The sequence below is a fragment of the Chaetodon trifascialis genome, chromosome 17 (genome assembly GCF_039877785.1).
Source record: "Chaetodon trifascialis isolate fChaTrf1 chromosome 17, fChaTrf1.hap1, whole genome shotgun sequence".
NCBI classification, from domain to species: Eukaryota; Metazoa; Chordata; class Actinopteri; order Chaetodontiformes; family Chaetodontidae; genus Chaetodon; species Chaetodon trifascialis.
This window is the reverse complement of record NC_092072.1, coordinates 4,555,558-4,580,277: the sequence shown is the minus strand read 5'-3', so window position 1 is coordinate 4,580,277 and position 24,720 is coordinate 4,555,558. Positions and strand designations below refer to the sequence as shown.

The following is a 24,720-nucleotide window of genomic DNA, read 5'->3' as shown; positions in this document are numbered from 1 at the left end:
CACGGTAACCATAGCGACTGTAGTACGCTGTCAGACCGGAGCAACATCAGCGCACAGAGGGAGATGTTGGTCGACTATCTAACGTTGACTTTTAGACTTTTCTCGGATTTTTTATTGTAATAAAACAACTCGGGTTAAGCTTAAGTTTCAGCTCGTTGTTTTCAGGAAACAAACACCGAGGTTAGACGATAAACTTGGACTTATTTATAATGTTTGAAACTGTAATAATCTACAACTGGCTTCTTTTGACGTTAGCTAACCTCAGACCAACTGGAAGATAAACATTTCGTGAGGCCACAATCAAATGGACCGACGATGTTTACCTCTGAGGCTGAAGTAAGAAGCTGAAGCAAGAAGCCCTCAGAAATTTGCAGATGGATTCAGGCAAAGTTGCGCTCAGAAGAAAACCGGACATCCTCGTAACCAGACCAAGAGCATCAGCTGAGAGCCAGCATGTTCAGCAGGTAAACACGTACTGTCTGCCTTTGGAGGGTTTCCACACTCATCATGCTGCTGAAGTGTCTGCCCTACATCTCAGTTTACACTCACTCATATATTCAATAATAATAATGATTATAAGCCCTGATCACTGCGAATGTAAATGACTGGAATCATCTTATCACGACATAAGAGGGATCATATCTTCTTTCACTTTCTGCTCACGAAGTTAGGAAAACCATAGCTCTTTTTAATTAATTTTTCAAAGTAATTAGCAGACAGTAAATCATGACCAGGTATGCTAACATTGAATGTATGTTGGTTTGGGGGTGTAGGGAGGATGTAATCAAGACGCTGTGTGTAATCTGCTGTGTTTACTGTACTTGATGGGTAGTTAGAGGCAACAGTACACTCATAAAACACTGAGAGTGGGAGGAAGGGGGTCTGAAGGGGCCCACAGCTTATTTTTGACCAACGGCCCCTTAATGGCTTATTTGTCTATAATGTACAGTGTGTTTTTTACTCATACTTGTTATTAGTATTGAAAGAAAAGGCCCACGATTTATTATCATATTTAATGTGCAAAAATATTACTGATATTTAAAGTTTTTCTATTTAAGTAGCGAACTGTTGCAATTTTAAATATTACCCTAATTGCCGGATGGAGCAAAGAAAAGCTCTGGTTATTAAAAAGCTTTATATAGTGTTATATTGTAAATCGAGCTTTTGCTTTGACCTAAACTGTAACTTCGCTGCAGGTCAGTGCTAAAAGTCTTGAAATCACTAAGGTGATTCGTCTTCTTGAAGATCCTTTGACAGTAAGTTGAACTTGAGCACCATCAGGCTTTTTTCTGTTTTAAGTTATGTTATTTGTAATCATACTTTCTATTCTCTTTTTGACTGAAGGCTAACTTGAAGGAGAGACACCTTTTCGTCCTGAAGAAACTACTGAAGAGAAGCCAAATTGGCTTTGTATCCTTTTTCTCTGGATTCAGTCCTCTGACATACTCTTGACATACAAGTGTGCCATCTTTTCCAAAATAAATCTCTCTCAGGTGTCACACTCTGCAGCAGATTGTCAAATTTTCCACATTACTGTCCCCTGGGGCAGCGATGGAAATAGATTTGCTCTCATGCAACCTGAACACGGAGCCAAACTTCATTCCCAGGGCTCTAATTTGCAGCTGCATCACTGTGTCTGTCAGCATTTTCCCTGCTCAGAAATAACCACAGTCACGATGACTCTTTGCCCCGTCGCTTTCCCTCCCTCGCTGGGATTTACCTCTCCGCAAGCAAACACTTTGCCAAAAATGTTAAAGCTTCTTAAATTATTCCAAGCTTTTGAAGGAGCTGACAGGCATCGCCAAAGTACTCAACATCTGTGCTGAGAAAGTGAAGGATCATCCTGAATATGTGCCCATTTTGTGTGAGGCGCTTAAAATTTGTGGGTAAGAAACTTAAATATTTCAAACCTCCGTGGAATACACTGGTGTTTTTTCTCACGCCATCGCCTGAACATCGACATGTTGCTTTGCTTCATATCAGGTTTCCCTTCCTGAAGGAGAAAGCATCTGATGAGCTGAACTACGCGCAGGACGTCATGGAGTTCCTCTCTCACATGGGTACACAGATCAGTTATTAAACGGCTGTTTTCAGTTTTGCACGTCACAACCGCGTCATTACTGGTAGCATTTACATTCAGTTTTCAAAATGAATGTGAAGACATGGAACTTAAAGGAAAAGGCTGGTGTTATCAGTTTTTTTCTTACTGACAAAAAATCCACTGAAAAGACATAAATAATACACTAGTCATTTTTTTCAATACTTCTTCCCCACATTTTCTGTGGCTGTCTGAGCCTCAAGCCCATTGGTTCCCTGCAAAGATGTACATTTTTAAAAACAAATAAACAGTAATTTTTTTTAAAAAAAGGCTCAGTAATTTTTTTTAAAACAGTATTTTCAGAGGACGGTTTTCAGACAAATACATATTTAATGAGTATTTCCTAACAGACGTGTTTCTGTTGGCAGGGTGTCTGATGAGGGTGTCAGATGCTGAAGTGAGACAGCAGATAGTTGACTCTGTGAAATCATTCTTCAGCTCTGTGGCTCCTAAACAGCTGCTCGATGGTACGGATCCTCTCTCCAGGCCAAAGCCTCGGACTTTCCACTCTGACAACCGATTTTCTAGACTTTCACGAAGTGAGGCTCTCTCGTGGCTTCTGTGGTGGCATGCTTGCGCCTTTGTTTCTTTTCTTTTCTGTGTTTTTGTTTGTTTTATTCTTTCACGTCTTATCTTTTTTAGAGTCCTACTAATACGTCACAAGGCTGAAAATGAACCCGCACTGGCTGATGACGCTCGGAGAACATACTTGTGAAACTCATTGTTCAACTGTAAAACAGTTTTGTCCACATATACCAACACACTGTTGTGTGTATCACAACATGAATCTGTATTTTAATACGTTTTGTTAATGTATCACTTTGTTATTGATTTTGATTTGGATTTCCCAAAATCCCATTAAGAGGATTTCTTCTTCTTTCATTCTTTCTTTCCTTCCATATTTGAATGTGTCCTTTTCTCGTCTTCTCTTCAGTTTGTTTTTTGCGGTTTATTCCATACATCTGCTGAACTATTGTATTGACCTTCTTATCTGTTTCTGCAGGGCTCCAGCCAACGTCTCCAGGCTACAGGCTGCAGCTGCTGGAGCGCAGTGACCTGGCTCAGACGTTGCTCCTCTCCATGGCTGCTCTGGAGAACCAGCCCTCCATCAAGCTGCAGCTCCTGCAGACACTTCAGATCCTCTCCAGCTCTTCTGGTCAGTAACTGATTTTATTCTGCATCTACTGAGGGAGTGGAGGAGGGGATCTGTCAGACATGTCAATCCAACAGATGCCCTCCTTCATTAGATAAAGTAGCCAGCTCTCAAGAGCTTAAATCAGCTCATTCCAAATAACAATCAGACAAACAATCACAACAGTGATTTTAAGTGTCCTTGAGTCAATGTCAGCAGGTCAGTGGGTTGTTTTATTATTAATCACATCTCTTTAATTGCCTTTGATGCTCATTTAACCAGATATGAACTGTGTGTCAATACTGAATGCACGAGGAGCAGAGACGATCTGCCTCCACATGAACGAAGCCGACCCGTCCGGTCAGGTCGTGCTCCGCTCCTCCGAGATCCTCTGGAACCTGCTGGAGAGAGGCAGCAAGGAGGAGGTCACTGCTCAGCTCAGCAGCATGGAGTGTGTCATGTACGTGTCTCCTGTGGGTTTAAGATGTCTTCAGATGTGGCTGATGGCTTGTAGACTTCATTTCACTTAAGGATCTTTTATTCGCAACAAGCATTTCAAAAGAAATTTACAAACTTTTAAGATCTGGAGGAAGTTATTTGAGTCCAGAATGTACCACTTTCCATCCACTAGAAAGCTTAAAGTGCAAATACTTCTGTGTTCTCATTCTGTATAAATAGATATAAGTTATCTTATTTTTTTGTTCATTTAGATCTCTGAAAGAAGCGTTTTTTCACCAGCTGATTAACAGTGTCCGACATTCTGACCTCCAACTTGCAAACGACCTGCTCGTGATCACCACTCTCATCGCTGAGAGTCCCAACTCTCTGCTTGTTGTGAGTACAGGATCAGTAATTTTATGATGGAAACACACTGCAGCTGATATTTTAGTCACATAACTGCTCAGTATGTAGAGAGAATGTGTAAAATGTACCGTTATAGTTTGCTTGACTTCATGTTTCTAATTTTCAGGAGAGTTTATTTGCCAAACAGCTCGTTACTCTCGTCACATTTCCAGAGCGTGAGGCCACTTTTTCCTTTTCATTTTTATTTCCTTTTTACATTTGAATAATATTGAGTGCTGAAGCATCTTTTATTGTAACAAAATTGCTTTATTTATGTTTTAGTGAAAAGTAACAACCCTTTGGTGCACAACCTCAAGCTCAACTTCAGTAACGAAGACTTGAAAATGAAGAAGTTGTTGTTGAATCTGTTGGTTTTGATGTCAAAGGACTTAGCTGCCCTGCAGGTCAGTCACACGCTCAGTTAGTTTCTCTGTAACTGTTTGAATAAATGCAGTGAAAGGTCTAAATGTGCGAAATGTTCCCTCCATGTTTTCCTCTCTTAGCTTTACAAAGAAGAACGAGTTCTGCAGGTTCTGCTGACGCGCGTGAAGCCTCCCGCCGCCTCCTCTGCGCGCCGCTCAGGTTCACGCCACTGGTCCTCCGTCCAGCAGGAGGAGCTCCAGCTGCAGGCGCTGGCCACCCTGGCCACTGTCGCTCCGCTCATGTTGGATGACTACAAGTCCTGTCAGGGAAACACATGTCTGCTGCTCCTGCTGGACTGGTGCGTCAAGCAAGGTGAGGATGGAGCAAAACGTTTTATGTGTCCTGTCAGAGTGAGCAAAACTCCAAGAAGACAAAAAAAAAAACAAAGAAAACATGTAGCAAAGTTAGAAATAACTGTTAAAATATTTCTATTTACAGCCTTTTATCATTGCTTTCATTTTTCACACTTCAGCTGACAGTTCAACTGCTTTCAGTGCAAACTCACAGATCAAGTGTCTGTAGGACTTGAGCTTAAAAGTAAAATTTCAAATGCCTTCAGCTCTCAAACAACAATCATTTTCAGTGGTTCAGCTTCAGCTGCCGCTCCCCTGCAATCTCCTGTGCTGCACTGACAGTTCAGCTGCTTTCATCTCCTGACAGTTGAACTGTTTTTGGTGAAAGCACACAAACTTTCACTGTTCACAGGGCTTGAACTTGAAACTAAAATTCGCTTTCAGAGTTGACATTTCATCAGACACTTCAAACCCTTTCAGTGCTTCAGTTTCAACTAACACTTCGATTGCAAATGATTAACACTTTAAGACAATGTAACGCCTGTACAGTATCTGGACCTGCAAGTGTCAGTGTAGGCACTTCATTTAGCCTTTTCTGCTTTTCAGCAGTGTCACAACACTTTGTGTATTGAAGCCTTTTTTCACAAAAGAAGAGAATATTTATTATATGTCCTCCTTTGGTCCAGATGCTCACTTTAGTCAGGGCCACAGCTTCCATGCCACAGGAGGAAGAGGCAGTAAAAAGGCTCAGATGCGGCATTGTGTTAGAGTGCTGAGATCTGTGGCATCTGTCGGCGACGACTCAGTCAACCAGGACCTTTGTGATGAAGGAGTCATGAGCCAGCTCCTGGGTAAATGAAATTAAGACTTCCACATTACAAAGTGCACAATAGCAGTGGAAACATTTTACATGATGTTCAGCACAGACGTACCTGTTGTTTTGTCTCAGGCATTCTGATGCAGATGGAAGCAAGTCCTGAGGAAGAGGATGTCATCACCCTGGAGATGCAGTCAGATATTCAGCTGATACTTTCAATGCTGTGTGAGAGCGACATGCACAGGAAGGTGAGATTAAGACTCTGGCAAGAGCACTTCTTGTTTGTAGAGAAGCAAAAGAAGACAGGTAATATTTAGCGCTATAGGTGAAAAACAATGTTCTTGTACCAGGAGCTGTTTGGATCAGAGGGAGTTGAGATGGCAGTTCACTTCCTGAGGAAAGGCTCCAGCAGGTTCTACAGCGGGCTGGGACACAACAAGCTCATCCTCTCCACGGTGGACTGTGTGTGGTCAGTTCAGCAAAGACAAAACACAAACTGATTTAACTGTTATTATTTATGTTTACATCTGGCTCCATTGTTGTGTCCTCTTTAGTCAAAGACACATTGATGTCTCTGTTTGTCCTTATTTCTTTTCAGGATTTAGCCCCTGAATTGGGACACACCCTCATGTCGTCATGTGGTTTCAGAAATCACATTTGAATCAGCCCAATGTGTCTTGGTTGCATTCAGGCATGTAGCTCTTGTTGAGGACACAGAGGTCATATTTTTTGTGTTTTTTCTTGTTGTTTCTCCCATCAGGTCCTGTATTGTGGGCTGCTACACCACAGAGGATTTCTTTTTGGCCAAAGAGGGGGCGTTGCTTCTGCTGGACTTACTCAGTGTAAGTAGCTGATTGATTCCCATATGTACCGAAATGTTAAGTGCTAATATGACACTGTCTCTCTCTACAACAGTCGAGTCCCACATGTGGACACTACAGCATCCTCGCCACTCTGCTGGAGTTATGTGACAACCCCAACACTCGGTCTCACATCCTGAGCTGGAGGGACCACAGCGGTCAGACAGCTCCCAGACTCCTGCTGCAGCTGTGGAGGGAGGAGGAGGAAGAGCTGAAAGTCAGCCGAAACCCACACGGAGGGATCGCAGGTCAGTCCTCAGCGAGACTGTAAGTCAACGACGAGACTGTGAGTGTTTCTCAGTCACTTGTATTTAGACTGACCTGTTGGCCAGCAGATAGGCAGTCAGTCCGAGCAGCAGGTGTGAGTGGGAGTGAAAGTCAGCACTGAACTAAAATGTTTCAACTCATTCACTGAGATCAGATAGTTTTCACATTGTAGAAAGTGCAGAGAGAAGTGCCAAGTGTCAAACAGTCAGTTAGAGGCCAACACACAGGTAAAACACAGGTAAAAGAGGTGGTGGAGGTGGGGCAGGTTCAGGTCCAGACACAGCTGCAGCGCCGCTCTTTCTTTCTCCCACATAGCTAACATTTATAGATCCTTCCTTCTTATTTTCTGTTTTTCCACTTTTGACTTTAAGATCCCCAGAGGCCCATCCTCAGTCTTCACCAGCAGAAGGACACCCAGCTCTCATTTCCTGCTAACGTGCCGAGTGCTGCGGTGCTGGAGTTATCAGAGAACCTGCGGTCAAAGATTTACTCCATCTTCTGCAAACTCGGTAAAGCAGTTACGAGAGGAACTGTAGCAAATATGTTGTCGCTTATTTAAACAGTTCATCAGCATCTGGACAGACAGACAGACAGACAGACAGACAGACAGACAGACAGACAGACAGACAGACAGACAGACAGATAGATAGATAGATAGATAGATAGATAGATAGATAGATAGATAGATAGATAGATAGATAGATAGATAGATAGATAGATAGATAGATAGATAGATAGATAGATAGTAACTGTATAGTAATTATTTGTTGCTTTTGAAGGTTTTCAAGACCTTCCTGGATTATCAGCAGAACATTACGTGACCTTGAGCATCGTGAGGAGATATCTGGACTTCAAGGTGGAACTGCTGTTTTTAAGAAAAGACAGATGCTAGTGCTGGACATGACATTAGTTGTGACTACCACCAGTTTTCATCAGGAAAACACTGCAAACATGGTGTCTGTCATGATGCTGTAGGTCGGCGAGGTGTGGGAGGAGGTCATCAGGGAGCTGAGTTTGGACGGCGTGAGGCCGATCAGCCCTGACGAGGAGGCTCTGAGCACCATCTGTGAGATCGCGGAGGACACGGCGAGGAGGGTCGCGGCAGAACAAAACCTCATCCTGGAGCAGCGGGAGAAGGAGGAAGTCGGCGAGGAGGAGCTCATGTACACAGAGGTGCTCAGAGTTCTCTGATTGCTTTCTAGTAAATCTCACAGAAAGTTGATTTATCTCTGGGACTTGACCTAATCCATGCAGACACAGCAGACATCTTGTTTCCATGATTTGCGCTCTGACCGTTTTTTTGGCGTATTGCAGATTATGTCTCGCTGGAAGCAACGGGAACTCACAGCCAAGTCGTGGGACAGTTACGTCTCCAAGACTTCAAACTACGAGATCCTGAAGGTTTTTATCTTTAATATCTGCAGATGTGACCACAAGTCAGCATTGCTGTTACAAAGTGACAACAACTGTGGTGGGTTTTTTTGCAGGAAGTGAAAGCACAGAGGGAGAAGTACATTGAATCGTCCAGACCCAGACCAAAGTGTGAGGATGCCACAGGTCATCATACAGAGGTCTGTCACTAACACACAGTACTGCTCACTGTCAGTCGTTTGGCTACAGTTCGTTCAGCAAAGTGATTGACAGGAAGTGATCACAATTTTACTGACCTCTACAGGCACAGAGTGGGAATGGCTCCCCTCCCCATGAACTACAGTGGAAAAGTATTTAAAGAAAAAGGAGAAATACAGATAAAGGAGGTTTATCTCTATCAAAATGACGCATATAACTCGATTCACAAAAGAGCCAGAATGAGGAAGCAATCATTATTTAGGAAGTAATTATTGCCTTTGTGTTAAATCCTGTTACAGCGTAAAAGCTGTGACACTGAGCTGTGCAGAACAACAAGGAGGCCCGCTCACTGACGATTACACGCTCTGTGTTTTGCTGTGTGTTTCAGCATTTCATCGGGCAGGTCTTGTCTGTAGAGAGCACAGACGCTCAGGGCCCTGCAGGAGTGAAACTGACGCTGGCCAGAGCTCCCATCAAGGCTGCGGGTCAGGACGCAGTGGGACCCACAGCGCAGGACCCGGAGTACTTCAGCACCGTCTCTGCAGAAGAGTGACGTCTGCAGGGCTTCTGGTTCAACACAAGCCCTTTACACCTTCATTTCATCTGATAGATGTGAATGCACATCCAGCACAAAATGAACCTTACAGACCGAACTCTGCAGCGCACAAACATTCATTTATCATGAATAGTTCAACAGTTCATTCCCAGCATCTGAAAGACTGAAGGGATTATTTTGACTTTGGCAGCAAATGCAGACATGAAGTCACTTGATGAGCACAATCAGCAGCTTGTACAGTAGCCCACCTCCAACCCCCCATATACTACACACTGTGTAGGAAACTGACTGGCCTTTGTGGCCTAATATGTCTTATTTCAGCATGTCTTAAATTAAATAAATGAAACGTGTGCCTGTCACAAAAAGTGTGCTTCAGATGGAAAATTTAGTTCACATGAAACTTAAAGAAAGAATTTGGTTTTTAAATGTGTTCAGGTCATTAAACCTATGATGGCACCGTTCAGGCATGTTTCTATGCATTCATTCTTTGTTTGTTTATATAACCAATGGAGCCGCTGTGGCATCATGGAAACTGAGGCCTTATGTAACATCAAAATAAAAAACATTAAATGACTTTAAGCATAAAAAAGTTGAATTATGTCCAGTGAAAATGAGCGCTCATGTCCAAGGCCGCAGTGTGTTGTGTTTGCCAGCTGCAGCGCTCAGACGGTCCATTTAGGACAGTTTTTTAAAAGTATTTTCTCTGTAGTGTTTTTGGGTTACATAAGTCACTGCAGCACATTAACACACATGTTTCCTCAAGCGTGCAACATGCTGCGCCGAACCACTTCTTCCTCTCTCCCTGCTCTCACCCGTTTCACCGGCTGGATGACCAAATCATCTCTGACAGGCCGCCGCTTTTCATGCAGCTCTGTGAGTGCGTGTCTGTGAGTGTGTGTTGAGCCCGTCACACTGGGATGTTCACACTGCACAAAAGAGCAGGGACACACAGGAGCCTCTTCAGTGCCACAGGCTGCACTGTTTGTTCATGCTGCTGAGGGGCTTCACATGCTGTCTGCCTGTCTGCGGGTGCTGAGCCGCTGCAGCCGTCGATGAAGGTGAGGGTGGGCGCTGCTTTGGGATCGACTCCCCGAGGACCAAACTGCGAGACAGTTTAGGTTAAAATAATGGATCATTTGGAGATTTTTAAGTGGGTTTCAAGCGGGTGATGTTTTTTTTTCCAACTACTTTTGATTAAGTGAAGCTGCGTTCAAGAGCTGTGGGTTATAAATAACTCATCTGATGAACAATGATGTAACTAACAAAGTGGGATAAAAACTGTTTTTTTACTGGTGACAGATTCAACATGCTACATTCAGGTGTGGAAAGGCTGCTTGGATATTGTAATATTAAGTATTGAATATTACTACAAAAGATCTTGATTAACAGTTGCAAATATTGTCCGATAGAGAGGGGCCATTCTCCATTGGCTTTGAGACCTTCTGTCATTTCTGCTCTTCTACAAGCTAATCACAAAACTTTTTATATTAAAAAAAAAATCTATGTAATGGGTTCAGTTACCTCATGTTTGTCTGGAGATGAGCTAGAAGGCAAAATGACCAAAATATATTCATTACATCTTCTGACAAACAGGTTTTTTAAGAGCAGTGGTTTCTCGAGGTTCACATTTTGTCTGACTTACTTACTTACTGGGTAGTTTTAACTCTTCAGATCAATAAAAACATCCACCTGAAACAATCTGAGAGGAGAGATTCACTCTTTGTGCTCACAGCTCATAAAGATATGCAGCTTGTGACAGGAGGCGACATGTAGAAAGAGACCAAAAGGTTTGACACCTCTGTCAAAAGATCTTTTCAGAGCAGACCATAAAACAAGTGTCATTTTTGGTGGATCACAACTTTCAGAGCTGAAATCTTATTTTTCCAACATGTGAACTTGAGGAGGCGTGATGACAGTTTGTCCTCCCCTGCAGGAAGGTTGTTGGCTCGTCAGAGAAGCTCCAGCAGCAGAAATGATCATCAGGCTGGGAAGACTGACACCGGGTTACTTCCGTCTCCTCCAGGTGGGTCACGAATACTCACTCTTTAAAGCTTTATTTCTGTCTTTAAGTGACTGGTCTCCGTGGCTGGAACAGTTTTTCCAGTATTAAAATGTGATTCTTTTCATACAGTTTATAGAAATGCTTTAAACTGACGGCGATTGACAAGTGAATGAATATTTTACAGAGAGCTGATGCAGCTCATCTCACAAGGTCACATTATGTGATCTGTGCAGGCTCCACCTCACAGTTCGTGCTGTATGAAAGAGAAATGTTATGGATAAAGGCGGGGAGGAAAGCGTTGGCACGCGTTGCTGTTTGCCACAGTGTCCTTTCTGATATCACCACCGGTGGGTGCCCAAGTCTGAAATTTTAAATTTAAAAGCTTGCTGGAGGCTCATGAACAGCACTGAAACATGACCATGCAATCTCAGACACAGAGCTTATGTGGGCCAAGTCAAGTACTGAACCAGCAGCACCCTGAACATCCGTACATAAGGCAGACCTGAGGTCAGTCAGAAGCAGCACCTTAATCCTGCAATGCAGAGATGCACTAACTGCAAATCTTATTAAGTGAATGAACTAAATTTGACTTGAGCAAAGTTTTTAGACATTTTCACCTCCAGCTCTGTGACTAACAACGTCTCAACTTTTGCCACAACCACATGATCACGATGATTCACAAGGAAAAGCCAGTTTCACACACAGGAGGCATTTAGGTGAGGTAATATTTTATATTCACTGCTGATAGACTCCATAAGCTCAGAGAGAAGGATGCTGAGAAATTAAATCCTTATTACAGACAATGCTGCTCAGCCCCTGCACCCGACACTGGGGTCACTTATTTTACTAAACTGAACTTTTATTGTTACTCTATCAGTTGCTGGTGTTAACATTTTGCTAATTATACTCACTTTATATTTACTGCTCTTTTGTTTTTATTCTCATGTTGTTTTCTTTTCTGAGCAATCTCCAGCACTAAACGCAAAGTACAGCTGAGGCTAATGGGAATGCCATTAGTTTTGTAGATATTTGGCCAGAAACCAAAGTATTGATGCCAGTAGAGATGGAAAATCACCAGTTATTACAATTAGTCCAGAGAGGAACATGAATATCTGTCCATCCAGTATTTGTTGTTGAGATGTTTGATATTTGACTCTGGAACAAAGTGGCGGGCTGACAAAGAAAAGAAAAGAAAAGAAAAGAAAAGAAAAGAAAAGAAAAGAAAAGAAAAGAAAAGAAAAGACCAAACCAACACATTCGCAACTCCCTGAACTGATCGACACGCTGGCACTTTAAAAAGCTGACGTATTGACATGATAATTATACACACTGTGGCTTTAATGTTAAAGAAAAGTTTCATGCTCTCTAACCACCGGTGCGTGTCTGTCTGTCTTCATCTGTCCGTCTCTCCTGTCTGCAGAGGCAGGTTTCAGGTGAGGTCCGGGTGCAGCCACAGAGCAGCCTCATCGAACCCGTCGCCATGACTATGGCCACAGTGGGGATGGGAGTGTCTCTGTACAGCGCCAAGCAGATGGCAGAGAGAGTCCACCTGAAACTTCCAAACGCCTGAGATGAGCGAGGGCCCATCAGACCGCCGCTCTGTGGGTTCCTGTGAGAGATCGTTTGTTTGTTTGTTTGTGTACGTCGAAGAAGGTTTGAGATGGAGGAGGCTGAGAGAGTTTGTGTGTTTGTGGTGTTGCTTGAAGGGAAATCTAAGTGTCCCGGGAGGAAGATGTGAGTCATTGTTCAGTCCCACGACAAGCAAATATAAGTGAGCCTGTAGTTTGAGCACTGTGCATATTTACGTTTCAGAGGATTCACATTTCACCAGTGACTGTATTTTAGAGCAATAAATGAGCATATCATCTGTCAACGAGGATCTCAGGATTAGAGTCTGGCCTGCAGGCTTTCTTATTTCCTGCATTTTATAGTGCAACAAAAAATGTGTTTAATAAAAATAACCACAGAAAATCTAATAAAAATGAAATAATGAGAAATTCTCTGAGCATGCTAATTTGTTATTTATTGATTTTAGTCACAGACATGCACTTTTTCTTCAAATCATTTCAGTTCAGTCATTAGTTTGTTGTACTTTCGCACCTTAAAGTTTTGAATTTAAATTGTAAATCCTGAAGCAGCATCAGACCTTTCAGTATTTCATCAGGGTATCCTCAGTTTGCTGAATTACAGTATCGTGTTTGTACTAGAATGTAAGAAATAAAATGTCTGTAAACAGTGCTTAAAGATGAAAAAACATTTACTTAACACATCTGGTGAATTGATGTTAATCTCAAATAAATGCGCTGACAGTTTTGACATCTGGAAACTGTTTTCAAGGTGTTTTTTGTGACGGTGAAACAGCTCCGTTCTCCTCAGGCTGCATCCATGTGGAAAGGTTTTATGGGAAACTGTCGGCTGGCTGCACAATCTGTGTGGAGCGACTCATGTGGATGAAACTCAGGCAGGGGAAGTGATTCTGTGACGTGAACGAGACGCTGAGATGAAAGCCAGCATGTTCTTCAGCATCAAACAGGTGCAGATGAGAATGAGGACCGTGCTCTTCTTCGTCACATCATATCCACCACAGAAAGGCATTTATTTATTGTATGCTTTCCCTGTGAGACCGTATAGCAACTCAGGCCACTAATCTGTTCTGTCACATTAAAGGCCTGCTGACGTTCCACAGCAGCCTCTTCTTTACATGCTTTTTACAGTGCTGTTAAAAAACAAACAGCCTCTGGATCCATGTTTCCATCAGCCTCCGCTGAGCAGACAGCAGCCAGAGGAGGAGGAGGTCTGACTCCGTGGGAACCAGTCAGGGTTGTTGGTTTTACTAATTCCTCTCCGCTGGGGGCAGACGGGGATGAAGAGGACATGAGAGCTTTGAATCATGTGTTTTTTCTGAACTCATCTAAAACTGGAAACACACATTAAGTATCTAAATTCATATGTGCAGCTGCAGCTAGATGTTGATTTTACACTGGTGAACTGATACTTGCTCTTCTTTCTCAGCTGTGACGATTTGTACAAAGTCAATAAAGAAAATTCAATCGCAAAAGAAATGTGTGTAATATGTGTACTGTGCCAGTTATGGAGGATGTCTACTCTGGCTGTGGACGCGCCTGCCTGGTGGTCGCTGTGGTCCTCCTCTCCAGCAGATGTCACTTCCACTCTGACTGCTGAATTCTGAATGAGCTGCACGTTAAAGAGACACAACTCCAGCCTGAGAGACTTGTGCCTGATGGATGTTACCGCCTGACGCTGAACCTCAGAGGAGAAAACGAGTTTGGATCAGTCAGGCTGGAAACCATCAGGCTGGAAATCATCTCAGCGGCGAGTAAGAAGAGCGATGTTAGTTTAAAAGCGCCACCCACGGATGACAGCAGCCGGCCTGTTAGCAGCATACACCACCGGTTGTTTTTCTACAGCTATGCGTAATTTCAGGATGCCTGGGGAGTTTGTGCGTAAAAGTACGCGCTTCTCCGCGGCGCACCACGCTCGCTTCCCGTACTATCCTCATCTTCATCTTCATCGGATCTAGAGCTAAGCAGCAGCCGTGAAACAGTCTGAAAATGGCTGTGCTCCGTCCCGCCCGGAGCGGCTCCGGACCGCGTCTGACGGGCTCGCTGTGCGTTTTGCTGCTCTTTTTCGTCTCCGCTGCCGCCGCGAGTCGTGATGCTGTTGCGGGACACAACGAGACGTGGAGAAATCCTTCCCTGGTGACGGATGAGGACTCCCATCATCAAAGTAACTCCACTGCTCACAGGAAGGCTTTCCCCGTCCTCTCCTTCAACTACGACCACGTCAGGCAGCCCTTTGAGATCTCTCTGTGGATCCTCCTGGCCCTGCTGATGAAACTTGGTGAGTGACTCAAATTACTGAAGGATTTTTGATTGGCGATTAATGCTCCACTCCAGTATTACTGAGGGGGCTGGGTAATCATAGATTGAAGGATGCAGACCATCCAGACTGAAGAGGAGGCTCCTGGACTGTACATTATGGCCTTTTTTAGTCGGTTTACAATTTTCTTGTGTTCACAATTCTTCTGAAAGTTTAGAAAATGCTTTTAAGCTTATTTGGATAGAAAAATGTCATGTAGTTCAACAGAGAGGAGGAAAAAACTGAATACCAAGCCTGAACAGCTGAGATTGAGATACATCATGATGGAGGATGAAGCAACCAGTTGCTGAGTTCCCAAAGACCAACTGGAAAAACATTAGATGAACTGGGCTTTTTCTGCATGCTTCATATACATGCATACACACATGGGCATACATACAGTGTATACAGTTCATATATGTATGTACATACATGCAAACACTGCCAAACAGCTGCAGATCTCATGCCAAACATTTGACCCATCATGTCATCAAAACAACATCAAACAATATCACAAGTTACAGCATTATATGTGTTTCTGCATGTTTTCAAATAACAAAAAAAGGATTACAAATACATTCTGCACAGGCTACGAGGCTGCAGTCTATCCTGATAAAGGGCTTTTTCTGAAAGGCGCTGGTGTTTCATATGTGAGCAGCCAAAATTGTGCAACATCTATATGTACAAAATCCAAAAATACCCCAAAATCCGAAATATGCTTTTGCATATGTAATGAAACCTGGTTATTCCTGGAGCTGGGACCATAGACGCCAAAAGCTGCTTCACCAACACAGTAAGCCAGTGTAATTTGCTTGTTCTTGTTAGAACTCTGGTTGCAGCACTTTGTAGTAGCTTGAGTGCACCTACAGTCCAAAATCGAACTACCTCAGGAAGTCAAAGAAGGTTATGGAAGCTTTTCAACACTTTCAGCATCGAGCCAAAACCCCAAACGTTCAGTTAGGAGTAAGTGTAATCATTAATGAGTGGATTAATGTCACAGCTGTGGACGGAGATGGTTGATTTCTCCTCACTTTCCGCTGCTGAAAGAATGAATATTGAGCGGTAACGGAGCACTAATAGTCTTTCCACACACTTCTTCAGTTATGTTCCACTGACTTATTTCAGGACCTGGTGGTGTGAGCGTCTGTCTGTCTGTAGTCAAAGCAAATGCTGAAGGATTAGAGTTTAATTTTAGCCTTGGCAAAAGGTTTGAAAGCAGTTCAGGCTAGTCATAGAGGTTAATTGTATCTCTGGAGCTCTATAATTGTGTGTCATCTCTTGCCTGTGACCTTCACACCCCTCATATGCTGAGAGGCTAAGCTCTGGACACTGCAGGATACCTTTGGCTACCAGTAAGTTATCCCTCGGGCGAGCGGCCTGCTCAGTTCTTCTTAAAAACTGCATTTTAATACTTTTTCTTATGGCAGATTCTCCAAACTTTTGTTGACTGTATTTTATTATTTGGAGTATCTGAGTAGAAGTGATCCCACCTGCCCAAGACATCTTTGACCAGCAACCAACCAAACTCCACTCAAATTTCAGAGCGTTTAAGCAAACCGCAAACTATCACATTACTTAGTTTAATATTCTCATTAATAGTTTACTTGGCATCCAGAGTGTAGCTACAGTCCTCATGACAGTGAGGTTTATTTCTTCCACAGTACAAAGTACAAATAACGATGCATTTTGACTTTTTAAAATTATATTACCCATCATGCCACCATACTGAATGTCAAAACAGCAGCAGACATGATCCTGATTCCAGTAATCTGTCCTGAGGTCTGTCGTTGGCTGAGTAAGCAGAACGAAGCTGTCTGGCATCTTATCTGTCCGTCCAGCTGTTGTCTCCGAGGGCCGGTCCGACTTCCTGTCCTAATGCACTGCTCGATAACAAAGATCCCAGTGTGCAGAGTCAGAGAGGAGAGGAGGGGGCGAGGACGCCTGCACACAAGACCACTCGCAGAAAACGCTTGTTACAGCCGCCTGGACCCCACATCACATGACGGAGAGACTGAATGTTAAGGCCTCATTCAGCTGAGAGACAAACGGGCTGAATATGAAACTAAGAGCCTGTCTCCAAAAGCGAGTCAGCCCCCATAGACCCCCATGTTAAAATGCCCAACTTTACAGCAGAAATAAACATGTTTACAGCCTTCTACAAAAAACAGTTTAACTAATAATAGTTTAACTAATAGTAACTAATTCCCCCGTTCATGACAACTTTTTATGTAACTCATTCGTTTAAATTATTTTAAAGCATAAAGTTATGAATAATTATGGGCGCGGCTGCTTTGAGTGGCAGCTAGCTGCTAGGTTTAAGCAACCAGGCTTCATTCGGCCACGCTCCGCCTCTTAACTCATTTTTGGATCAGCCGGGAGTTTGGTGGCATCAGGCACTGCCAAGATGGCTGGATGTGTACGTTAGCAACCGCTTGCTAACAAGTTCACCATATCAGCTTAAAAGATTGTGTGCACCACTTGTGGTCGCTGTCAGAAAACAAGTTATTCCAGGTTTAATGTTTGTACTGTTTTGCTATTTTCATCAAATTATCAAACTTTTAATTATTTGTCTGAGTTGTGGTACTTAGCTTCTTATGCTAACAGTTCACCCACAATTCAGTGAAGTTACCAGCAGGCTCATGTTAGCTAGCTAACTTAGAGAGTAGCTAAACTATTCTGAATAATAACAGTACATCATTCCTAAAAATGTCTCACCTCTAAATCTGTGCTGCAGGCATCCAGGATTCTGACTTTTATCAAGTTAAAGTCTTCAAACCTTTTCTCTCTGCAGGTTTTCACATCATGCCCAGAGTGTCGCACGTCGTCCCGGAGAGCTGTCTGCTGATCGTCGTTGGCCTGCTGGTGGGCGGCATCATCAAAGCCATCGGAGAGGAAGCCCCCGTCCTCGACTCGAAGCTCTTCTTCCTCTACCTGCTGCCTCCCATCATCCTCGATGCCGGCTACTTCCTGCCCATCCGGGCTTTCACAGAGAACCTGGGCACCATCCTGGTGTTCGCCGTGGTGGGGACGCTGTGGAACGCCTTCTTCATTGGCGGGATGATGTACGGCGTGTGTCAGATTGAAGCAGCCAAGCTGGGCAGCGTGGACCTGCTGTCCTGCCTGCTGTTCGGCTCCATCATCTCAGCCGTGGACCCCGTGGCCGTCCTGGCCGTGTTCGAGGAGATCCACATCAACGAGCTGGTGCACACCCTCGTGTTCGGGGAGTCGCTCCTCAACGACGCCGTCACTGTGGTGAGTCAAGTGAAGGCTGGAGGGGCTGTGGTGGAAGACCTTTTTAATTCATCTCATGACCCCTGAGACCACTTAGGTTGGGAATGATGGATGAAACTAATAGAAATGGTCACTAATGGTATGGAAAACTGATTATTCAAACAGCTTATCGTTCAGCTCTACCATCTTTTTGAAGACATTTTCTTCACTCACATGCTTGTTTTTGTTCCATCGCTGCTTCAGTGATCAGTGATTGATGAGTCGGCCCTCTTAACAGGCAATAATTGATAATGTGGTACAAACCGTCATCAGTTTTCATATTAATTCACGTCTGTGCTCTCTCCTCCAGAGATTAAATGTGCTGTTTGTGAGATCGTCTGAAGCATTTATCAGCAGTTTAAATGAATCAGTTATATTAGTGTATCAGTCTTTACTGTCTGCGTCAGAGCCGCAGGCAGTTCAAACAGCGTTATTAAGGTTAGTGACATGTTTGGGGTGAAAGAGGAAGAGTCTGCAGCATAAATCATAAAGTTTAATCAGATAAGTTCACAAGCTCCCCGGTCTACTTCTAATTTCTTAGCTCATATGAAGGTTAATGTTTGATTATTGGAAAATTTACCATTTCCACACAGTGAGTTTGACATTGTGGTCTCCAGAGATTGATGGAAGAGTCCAAAGTTCATTTTAAAATCCAGCTCAGTCCTTGTTTGGATCTTTGCTTGATGACAGTTTCTATTTAAAGTGCTGTTTATTTTCCTGTTGAGCACATTATGAGTGAAAAATAGCTTCATTTCAGAAGCTGAGCTCTGCTGTGCACACTGCTGCTGTTGCTCCCACAACCACTGGTCATGATAATGATGATGTATTTTGTATAAGGTATAATCTTAAGGTATAAGAGATAAACTGTAAGAAACAGTCAGAGAACATAAGATCCTTCTCAAAGAGGACATGTAGAAAGCTGAGAGCAATTAACACCTGACTTTTACCTTGAATGAAACACAAAACGGACCATGAAAGACTCATGAAACGTGTCTCTCCGTGCAGGTTCTGTATCACCTGTTCGAGGAGTTCTCCCACGCAGGGACTGTGACCGTGGTCGACGCCGTCCTCGGTGTGGTCTGTTTCTTCGTGGTTTCAGTAGGAGGCATCATGGTGGGGGCCATCTACGGCATCGTGGGCGCCTTCACATCCCGCTTCACCTCGCACACCCGGGTCATCGAGCCCCTGTTCGTTTTCCTCTACAGCTACATGGCTTACCTCTCAGCTGAGGTCTTCCATCTGTCTGGGATCATGTCGTAAGTCCGAGTCTTATGGATGGGATTGTTCAGGTTACGTGTCGCTTGTCTCCATTTCAGCCTGCTTTTAACATGCAAAGCTACATCAGACGAACAGTTTTAACCAGCCTTTTCTTAGTCATATTAAGACATTGTTCAAGTTTTTCTCTTCAAAGGATGGTTTGACATTTTGGGAATACACCTCTCGGAGTGAGATGAGAAAACTGGAACCACACTTACATCTGTATGTTAAAGCTGCAGCCAGTTAGCTTAGCTTAGCATAAAGACTGGAAGCAGAGGGAAACAGCTAGCCTGACTCTTTCCAGCACCTCTGAAGCTCACTAATTAACATGTTAGCTATCACTGTATCTTTTCTGCAAAACCTGCAAAAAACAAGTTTTACTGCGTTAACTCTTGAGCTTTAGAGGTACATTTTGTTACCTTCAGGTAGAGCCAGGCTAGCTATTTCCCCCTGCTTATGTTTTTTATGCTAAGCTAAACTAACTGCGTGCTGACTCTCGCTTTAAATTTAGCTTACAGACATGAGCCAGACGTCACTCTGCTTTGTTAAGTTCCCGGTTCTCCTCTGGTTTCCTTCCTGTCCCTAACAGGTTAATCGCATGTGGCGTGATGATGCGGCCATACGTTGAGGCCAACATCTCCCACAAGTCGTACACCACCATCAAATACTTCCTGAAGATGTGGAGCAGCGTGAGCGAGACGCTCATCTTCATCTTCCTGGGTGTTTCCACCGTGGCCGGTCCTCATGCCTGGAACTGGACCTTCGTCATTTTCACTGTGATCCTCTGTCTGGTGTCCAGAGTGCTGGGTCAGTCAGGACCACAACACGTGGCTATATAGTGACTTATGAGGGTTAACTTGCTAACTAACATCCCAAAGCCAAAATTTCACTTTTGCAGACAATAAACACACTTTGTAGGAACCTGGTTTAAAAAAAGTTAAGCAGTTTAAATCAAATTTTGGGTTGAATTTGGGTGAATTCAACATCTTTGGCACATTGTTTTGTGCCTAAATACAACAGCATTTCAGACAGATTTAGCTCTGATTCACAGGTGTGACTGGTTTATTCTCAGTAGCGTGCTAGCAGCAGCAGCTGAGGCTCATGTGTGTATTTAAAGAATAATGTGATATTATTTGTACTTTTCAGTGTAGCCTCTTTTCTTCTCTCCTGTCTTCTTCTTTTGAAGCTCCTTTATGTTGTTCTCTGCATCTTTCAGGAGTTATCGGCCTCACGTACATCATCAATAAATTCCGTATCGTGAAGTTGACCAAAAAGGACCAGTTCATCGTGGCCTACGGTGGCCTGCGAGGTGCCATAGCCTTCTCACTGGGGTTCCTGCTGACCAACAACGAGATGAAGAACATGTTCCTCACCGCCATCATCACAGTCATCTTCTTCACTGTCTTTGTGCAGGTGAGAGTAGTTCATATGACAAACATTTGGATTTCTGTGTTTATTTGCAAAAGCACAAACTTACTTATGACGTCTGATGATATTTACAGAACAGAGCGGCTGATATAATGTTATTTTTTTGCATCTGATAAAATGACAATTTATTAAAAACAAAAAATGAGGCACAATTTTGCTGAACTTTATTTAACCCTAATGTTTTTGTCTGCATTGTCTCTGATGGCTTAAGTTTTAGTGCAGATAACAGCATTTATCAACAAAGGGCAGCGTCTCCTTGTTTCTGAGGGAGAATGAAAATTTGTAAAATTACCAAACCAGTGACCACATCGCTGCTTCCTTTTTACGTTATTTGCTAATCAAGTTATTTGTGAGTCTGACCTCAGTGCGTCATGTCAGACAGTGCAGTCTACACTGAAAACATACGTTACAACACACGCTCTATGCACACATCCTCACACTATTTCTGTCTCCAGGGAATGACAATCAGGCCTCTGGTGGAGCTCCTGGCAGTGAAGAAGAAGAAGGAGAACAAAGGATCAATTAATGAGGAGATTCACACACAGGTGAGATCAGCTGTGATTTATTTCACATCTTGAGTTTGGACAGCGTGCAGTAGAGGACCAGAGTTACAGTTAAAGAAGTAAAAGAACATAAAATATCGAAGTTCTGTTGATTTCACACTTTCTGTTAGTTCATGGTTAAGATTATGCAGAAATAATCTAAAACTCGTTCTGTCTTCAGTTCCTGGATCATCTCCTCACAGGAATTGAATGCATCTGTGGTCATTATGGACATCATCACTGGAAAGACAAGTATGATTTTCTGAATGTCCTCTGAAACAGCCAGCGGTCCCACTCATGTCCACCTGCATGTTTTATATGAGGAGTGGGTTCAAAGATGTCTGAGGTTCCTATGAGGATGTTTATTAATATTATATATTGTAAAATAACTGAATTATAATAGGAGGAAATTAGACACTGAGTGACAGTATAAATGTCTTAAATGAAAATAACACTTAGAGCTGAACTAACGAGTGATTCCTCTGCTGCACTCAGGCTGAACCGTTTCAATAAGGCCTACGTGAAGAGGTGGCTGATCACGGGCGAACGCTCCACCGAGCCTCAGCTCATCTCCTTCTACAACAAGATGGAGATGAAACAGGCCATGATGCTGGTGGAGAGTGGGAGCGCCGCCAAGCTGCCCACGATTGTGTCGTCTGTCTCCATGCAGTAAGTATCAGTCAGGAGGACGAAACCTGAGGTGGAGCAGTGGAAGCGTCCTGGTCGTGAGTTTTCACTGGGAGAAGTGAAAGGTGTTATATTCTTCTCGTGTTACGGGACAAAATACATTTATGCTACACAAAATTACATTTATTTTTTTACTTATTTAGTTAGTTTACCTGAGTTGCCTCTAAAAAAGTCTTCAGGCAAGGCATCACAAGCCAGTAAGGTTACATAGATGAACCCCTGCAGAATTATGTAATGCTCATTTTTGTGCTTTAGTGTAGTTCCATTATGACTCTTGAGACTCTTGTTGGTAGAAATGTTTGGTTTTAGGATATGTTTCCTGTGTCTCTGCAGAAACATTCAGCCCAGAGCGCCGGCCAGGCGACGGGCGATCCCAAGCATCTCGAAAAGTCGTGAGGAAGAGATCAGAAAGATTCTGAGAAACAACCTGCAGAAGACCAGACAGAGGGTCGGTAACACGGCACTCAGCTTGTTGATGCCTGCGCGTGACGAGCGCACGCAGGCTTTGATAACGAGCACGCTGGAATTACTGACTGTGGCTTTGCTCCTCAGCTCCGATCCTACAGCAGACATGACCTGATGCTCGATCCGTTCGAGGACAACGTGAGCGAAGTTCGCTTCAGGAAGCAGAGGGTGGAGATGGAGAGGAGGGTGAGTTTAACACTGATTTCAAGATATTGATTATCAGCTGTGATCTTTAAATTCTTCAGGTATTAAGTTATGAAATAAGGTCCTTCCTGACAAACCTGTGTCTCATTCACAGATGAGTCACTACCTCACAGTTCCTGCAAACCGCCAGGAAACACCACCAGTAAGAAAAGTCTGCTTTGAATCAGGTCGGTAAAACATACAATCCAGAATTTATCTTATCATATGTTAACAGTTATATGGGGAAATATGCCTTTTCACACTGCTTAAGTAAAGTAGTCACTTTCCAATACTGTCTGTATGTACTGTGAACCTCAAACATCCAGCGTCCAGTTTTTGGCTCTGATGTGAGCTTTTACACAACCATGATTTTAAAGCGCCTTTTATAATGAAGCTTTCAATAAACACACAACTAAACTATTTGTACTAAACAGATTTAGGGTAGTGATGAAGCCGATAACCCTGAGATTAAGATGTTTCAGGAGGCAAAGCAACCAGAAGCACAAGCAAACATCCCAAAAACATTAGGATTTTGTTGACGATGCTCCAGCACTAATATGCCACTGAACTGTGTCTGCATCCCAGAACACCAAGTTTACACTTACGATAACAGCGAGAGCCCCAGAGGCCCAACGGCTGAGCCAAATCCCAGCCCTCCTGATGCCGTTACCCTGCTGAGCGAATCACCTCAGAGGCCCAGTCAGGGCGGCGCACAGAGAGCCAAAGGCGCCGCTGAGCCGAGGGCCAAAGTGCCGGACGAGCAGGAAGAGCTGAAACTATCGCGCTGCCTTAGCGACCCTGGTCCAAACAAGGAAGAGGAAGGGGATGGCTCCTTCATCTCATCATAAAGCACATATTTCTTGAGAGCAGAGGATGATTCATGACCTCCTCATGTCATCTGCTGTATTCAGTGAACAGAGATCTCTGATGTTGTAGCAAAGCTTGATATTTATTCAATGAAATCGTTTGAAGTGTTATTCTTTTCCATGTTTGTGTTCGATTGTTCTTTTTTTTCCATAAGTTCCTGAGGATTTTTATCATGTAACATATTGCCAAAGCATACTCCACTGGCCGTTTGCTATTTCAGGATTTTGTCGCAGCCTGGAGGAAGCCAAGCGTCAGTATTTTGTGTCTTAACAAGCAGACTTGCCTCAAATAGTACAAAAAAAGAAACAAGAAAAAAAAAAGACTGAGCACTTGTTTTAACAAACTTGAAGCACCAGATGGTCGGAGTTTACCCCCTCAAAGCACAGTATGAGGAATCTGTGAAGTAGAGCTCGACAGATGTCCGTCGTCTCAGCTGATATTACCCAATATATCAGTATTAACATATGTATCAGCCAGTAAGAAAGTGCAGTTCAGAAATACCAAAGAAATGTTTCAGGTGATTCAGAAACAGTGTCCCAGAGCAGAGTTTGTCCACCAGAGAGCGCTTGTTTTTAACCCTGACAGTGACATGACTTCGTGTCTGTCTGTCCACCACTTTGCCCAAAATATCTCAACAACCATTCAGTGGATTTCAGTGAAGTTTTGCACAAACATTGATGGTCCCCAGAGGGTTTTCTCTGGTGAAATACTGTATCTTAACAGCTATTATCTTAAAATATGATACAGATATTCAGATGAATTCTAATGACAGGAGTGAATTTTTAATCTGGAGCCATCATCGTTTCATAATTTGACCTGCAAAACAAATGTGCAGCCTCTGCTGCACTTTGTGTTCAATGCTTGCTAGCAAATGTTAGCATGCTAACACTGAACTAAGATGGTGATGGTAAACATGATGCCATTTCAACATGAGCATGTTAGCATTGTCATTGTGAGCATGTTAGCATCCTGATGTTAGCATTAAGCTCAAACCCAGTTTATATTCTGGCCTCTGCACAGTCGTCCAGTCACGCTGTCAATGTCGGATCGTCTGTTACAGAAATTGTCAGAGACACGCGGGAAGGATTTTGGTGAAGGGGTGTCTGGAGCTGTTTGAATGTCCAACAAGTAGTTCTGAAGGAGTATACTGCTGCCTCTGGTCTTTTTTAACTGTTTGGTGCCCCCTCTGTTCATTTCTTGGTCCAAATTCTTTTGAAAAACTAATCTGAGAAGAAGATAACCCAACTGAAAATGCTTGTGTCCATCTTAAGAAATCTCAAAT

The 24,720-nt window shown here is 43.3% G+C and overlaps 3 protein-coding genes across 3 annotated transcripts; all 3 read left to right on the top strand.

Annotated features, from left to right (window-relative positions):
* Positions 1-32: 32 nt before the first annotated feature.
* On the top strand, positions 33-9,117 carry LOC139346071 (cilia- and flagella-associated protein 69-like). The gene is made up of 23 exons (XM_070984973.1): positions 33-464; positions 1,197-1,256; positions 1,345-1,410; positions 1,777-1,886; positions 1,984-2,060; positions 2,467-2,637; positions 3,102-3,254; positions 3,513-3,690; positions 3,941-4,064; positions 4,201-4,249; positions 4,356-4,477; positions 4,577-4,808; positions 5,476-5,640; positions 5,739-5,854; positions 5,957-6,075; positions 6,367-6,448; positions 6,522-6,714; positions 7,105-7,242; positions 7,513-7,589; positions 7,709-7,906; positions 8,048-8,134; positions 8,221-8,304; positions 8,691-9,117. The coding sequence occupies exons 1-23, from the start codon at positions 375-377 to the stop codon at positions 8,853-8,855; spliced, it is 2,856 nt and encodes a 951-aa protein (XP_070841074.1). The 5' UTR covers positions 33-374; the 3' UTR covers positions 8,856-9,117.
* Positions 9,118-9,887: 770 nt separating this feature from the next.
* On the top strand, positions 9,888-12,609 carry LOC139345906 (putative transmembrane protein ZNF593OS). Its single transcript, XM_070984789.1, has 3 exons — positions 9,888-9,916; positions 10,792-10,881; positions 12,281-12,609. Exons 1-3 carry the CDS (start codon positions 9,911-9,913, stop codon positions 12,428-12,430), a joined length of 246 nt encoding a protein of 81 aa, XP_070840890.1. The 5' UTR covers positions 9,888-9,910; the 3' UTR covers positions 12,431-12,609.
* A 261-nt stretch (positions 12,610-12,870) lies between these two features.
* Positions 12,871-23,948, top strand: LOC139345905 (Na(+)/H(+) exchanger beta-like). Its single transcript, XM_070984788.1, has 12 exons — positions 12,871-14,721; positions 17,531-17,991; positions 19,015-19,265; positions 19,856-20,073; positions 20,483-20,679; positions 21,150-21,239; positions 21,418-21,488; positions 21,732-21,905; positions 22,257-22,371; positions 22,476-22,574; positions 22,687-22,759; positions 23,157-23,948. The coding sequence occupies exons 1-12, from the start codon at positions 14,433-14,435 to the stop codon at positions 23,417-23,419; spliced, it is 2,301 nt and encodes a 766-aa protein (XP_070840889.1). The 5' UTR covers positions 12,871-14,432; the 3' UTR covers positions 23,420-23,948.
* The last annotated feature ends 772 nt before the right edge of the window (positions 23,949-24,720 follow it).

Excerpts from the sequence above, each read along its gene's own strand:
- LOC139346071 (XM_070984973.1), top strand. The coding sequence starts at position 375 with ATGGATTCAGGCAAAGTTGCGCTCAGAAGAAAACCGGACATCCTCGTA. Across the intron at positions 1,257-1,344 it reads TTCTTGAAGATCCTTTGACA|GCTAACTTGAAGGAGAGACA; the intron begins GTAAGTTGAACT and ends TTTTGACTGAAG. Across the intron at positions 4,065-4,200 it reads GTCCCAACTCTCTGCTTGTT|GAGAGTTTATTTGCCAAACA; the intron begins GTGAGTACAGGA and ends TCTAATTTTCAG.
- LOC139345906 (XM_070984789.1), top strand. Across the intron at positions 10,882-12,280 it reads GTTACTTCCGTCTCCTCCAG|AGGCAGGTTTCAGGTGAGGT; the intron begins GTGGGTCACGAA and ends TCCTGTCTGCAG.
- LOC139345905 (XM_070984788.1), top strand. The coding sequence starts at position 14,433 with ATGGCTGTGCTCCGTCCCGCCCGGAGCGGCTCCGGACCGCGTCTGACG. Across the intron at positions 14,722-17,530 it reads GGCCCTGCTGATGAAACTTG|GTTTTCACATCATGCCCAGA; the intron begins GTGAGTGACTCA and ends TTCTCTCTGCAG. Across the intron at positions 19,266-19,855 it reads CATCTGTCTGGGATCATGTC|GTTAATCGCATGTGGCGTGA; the intron begins GTAAGTCCGAGT and ends TGTCCCTAACAG.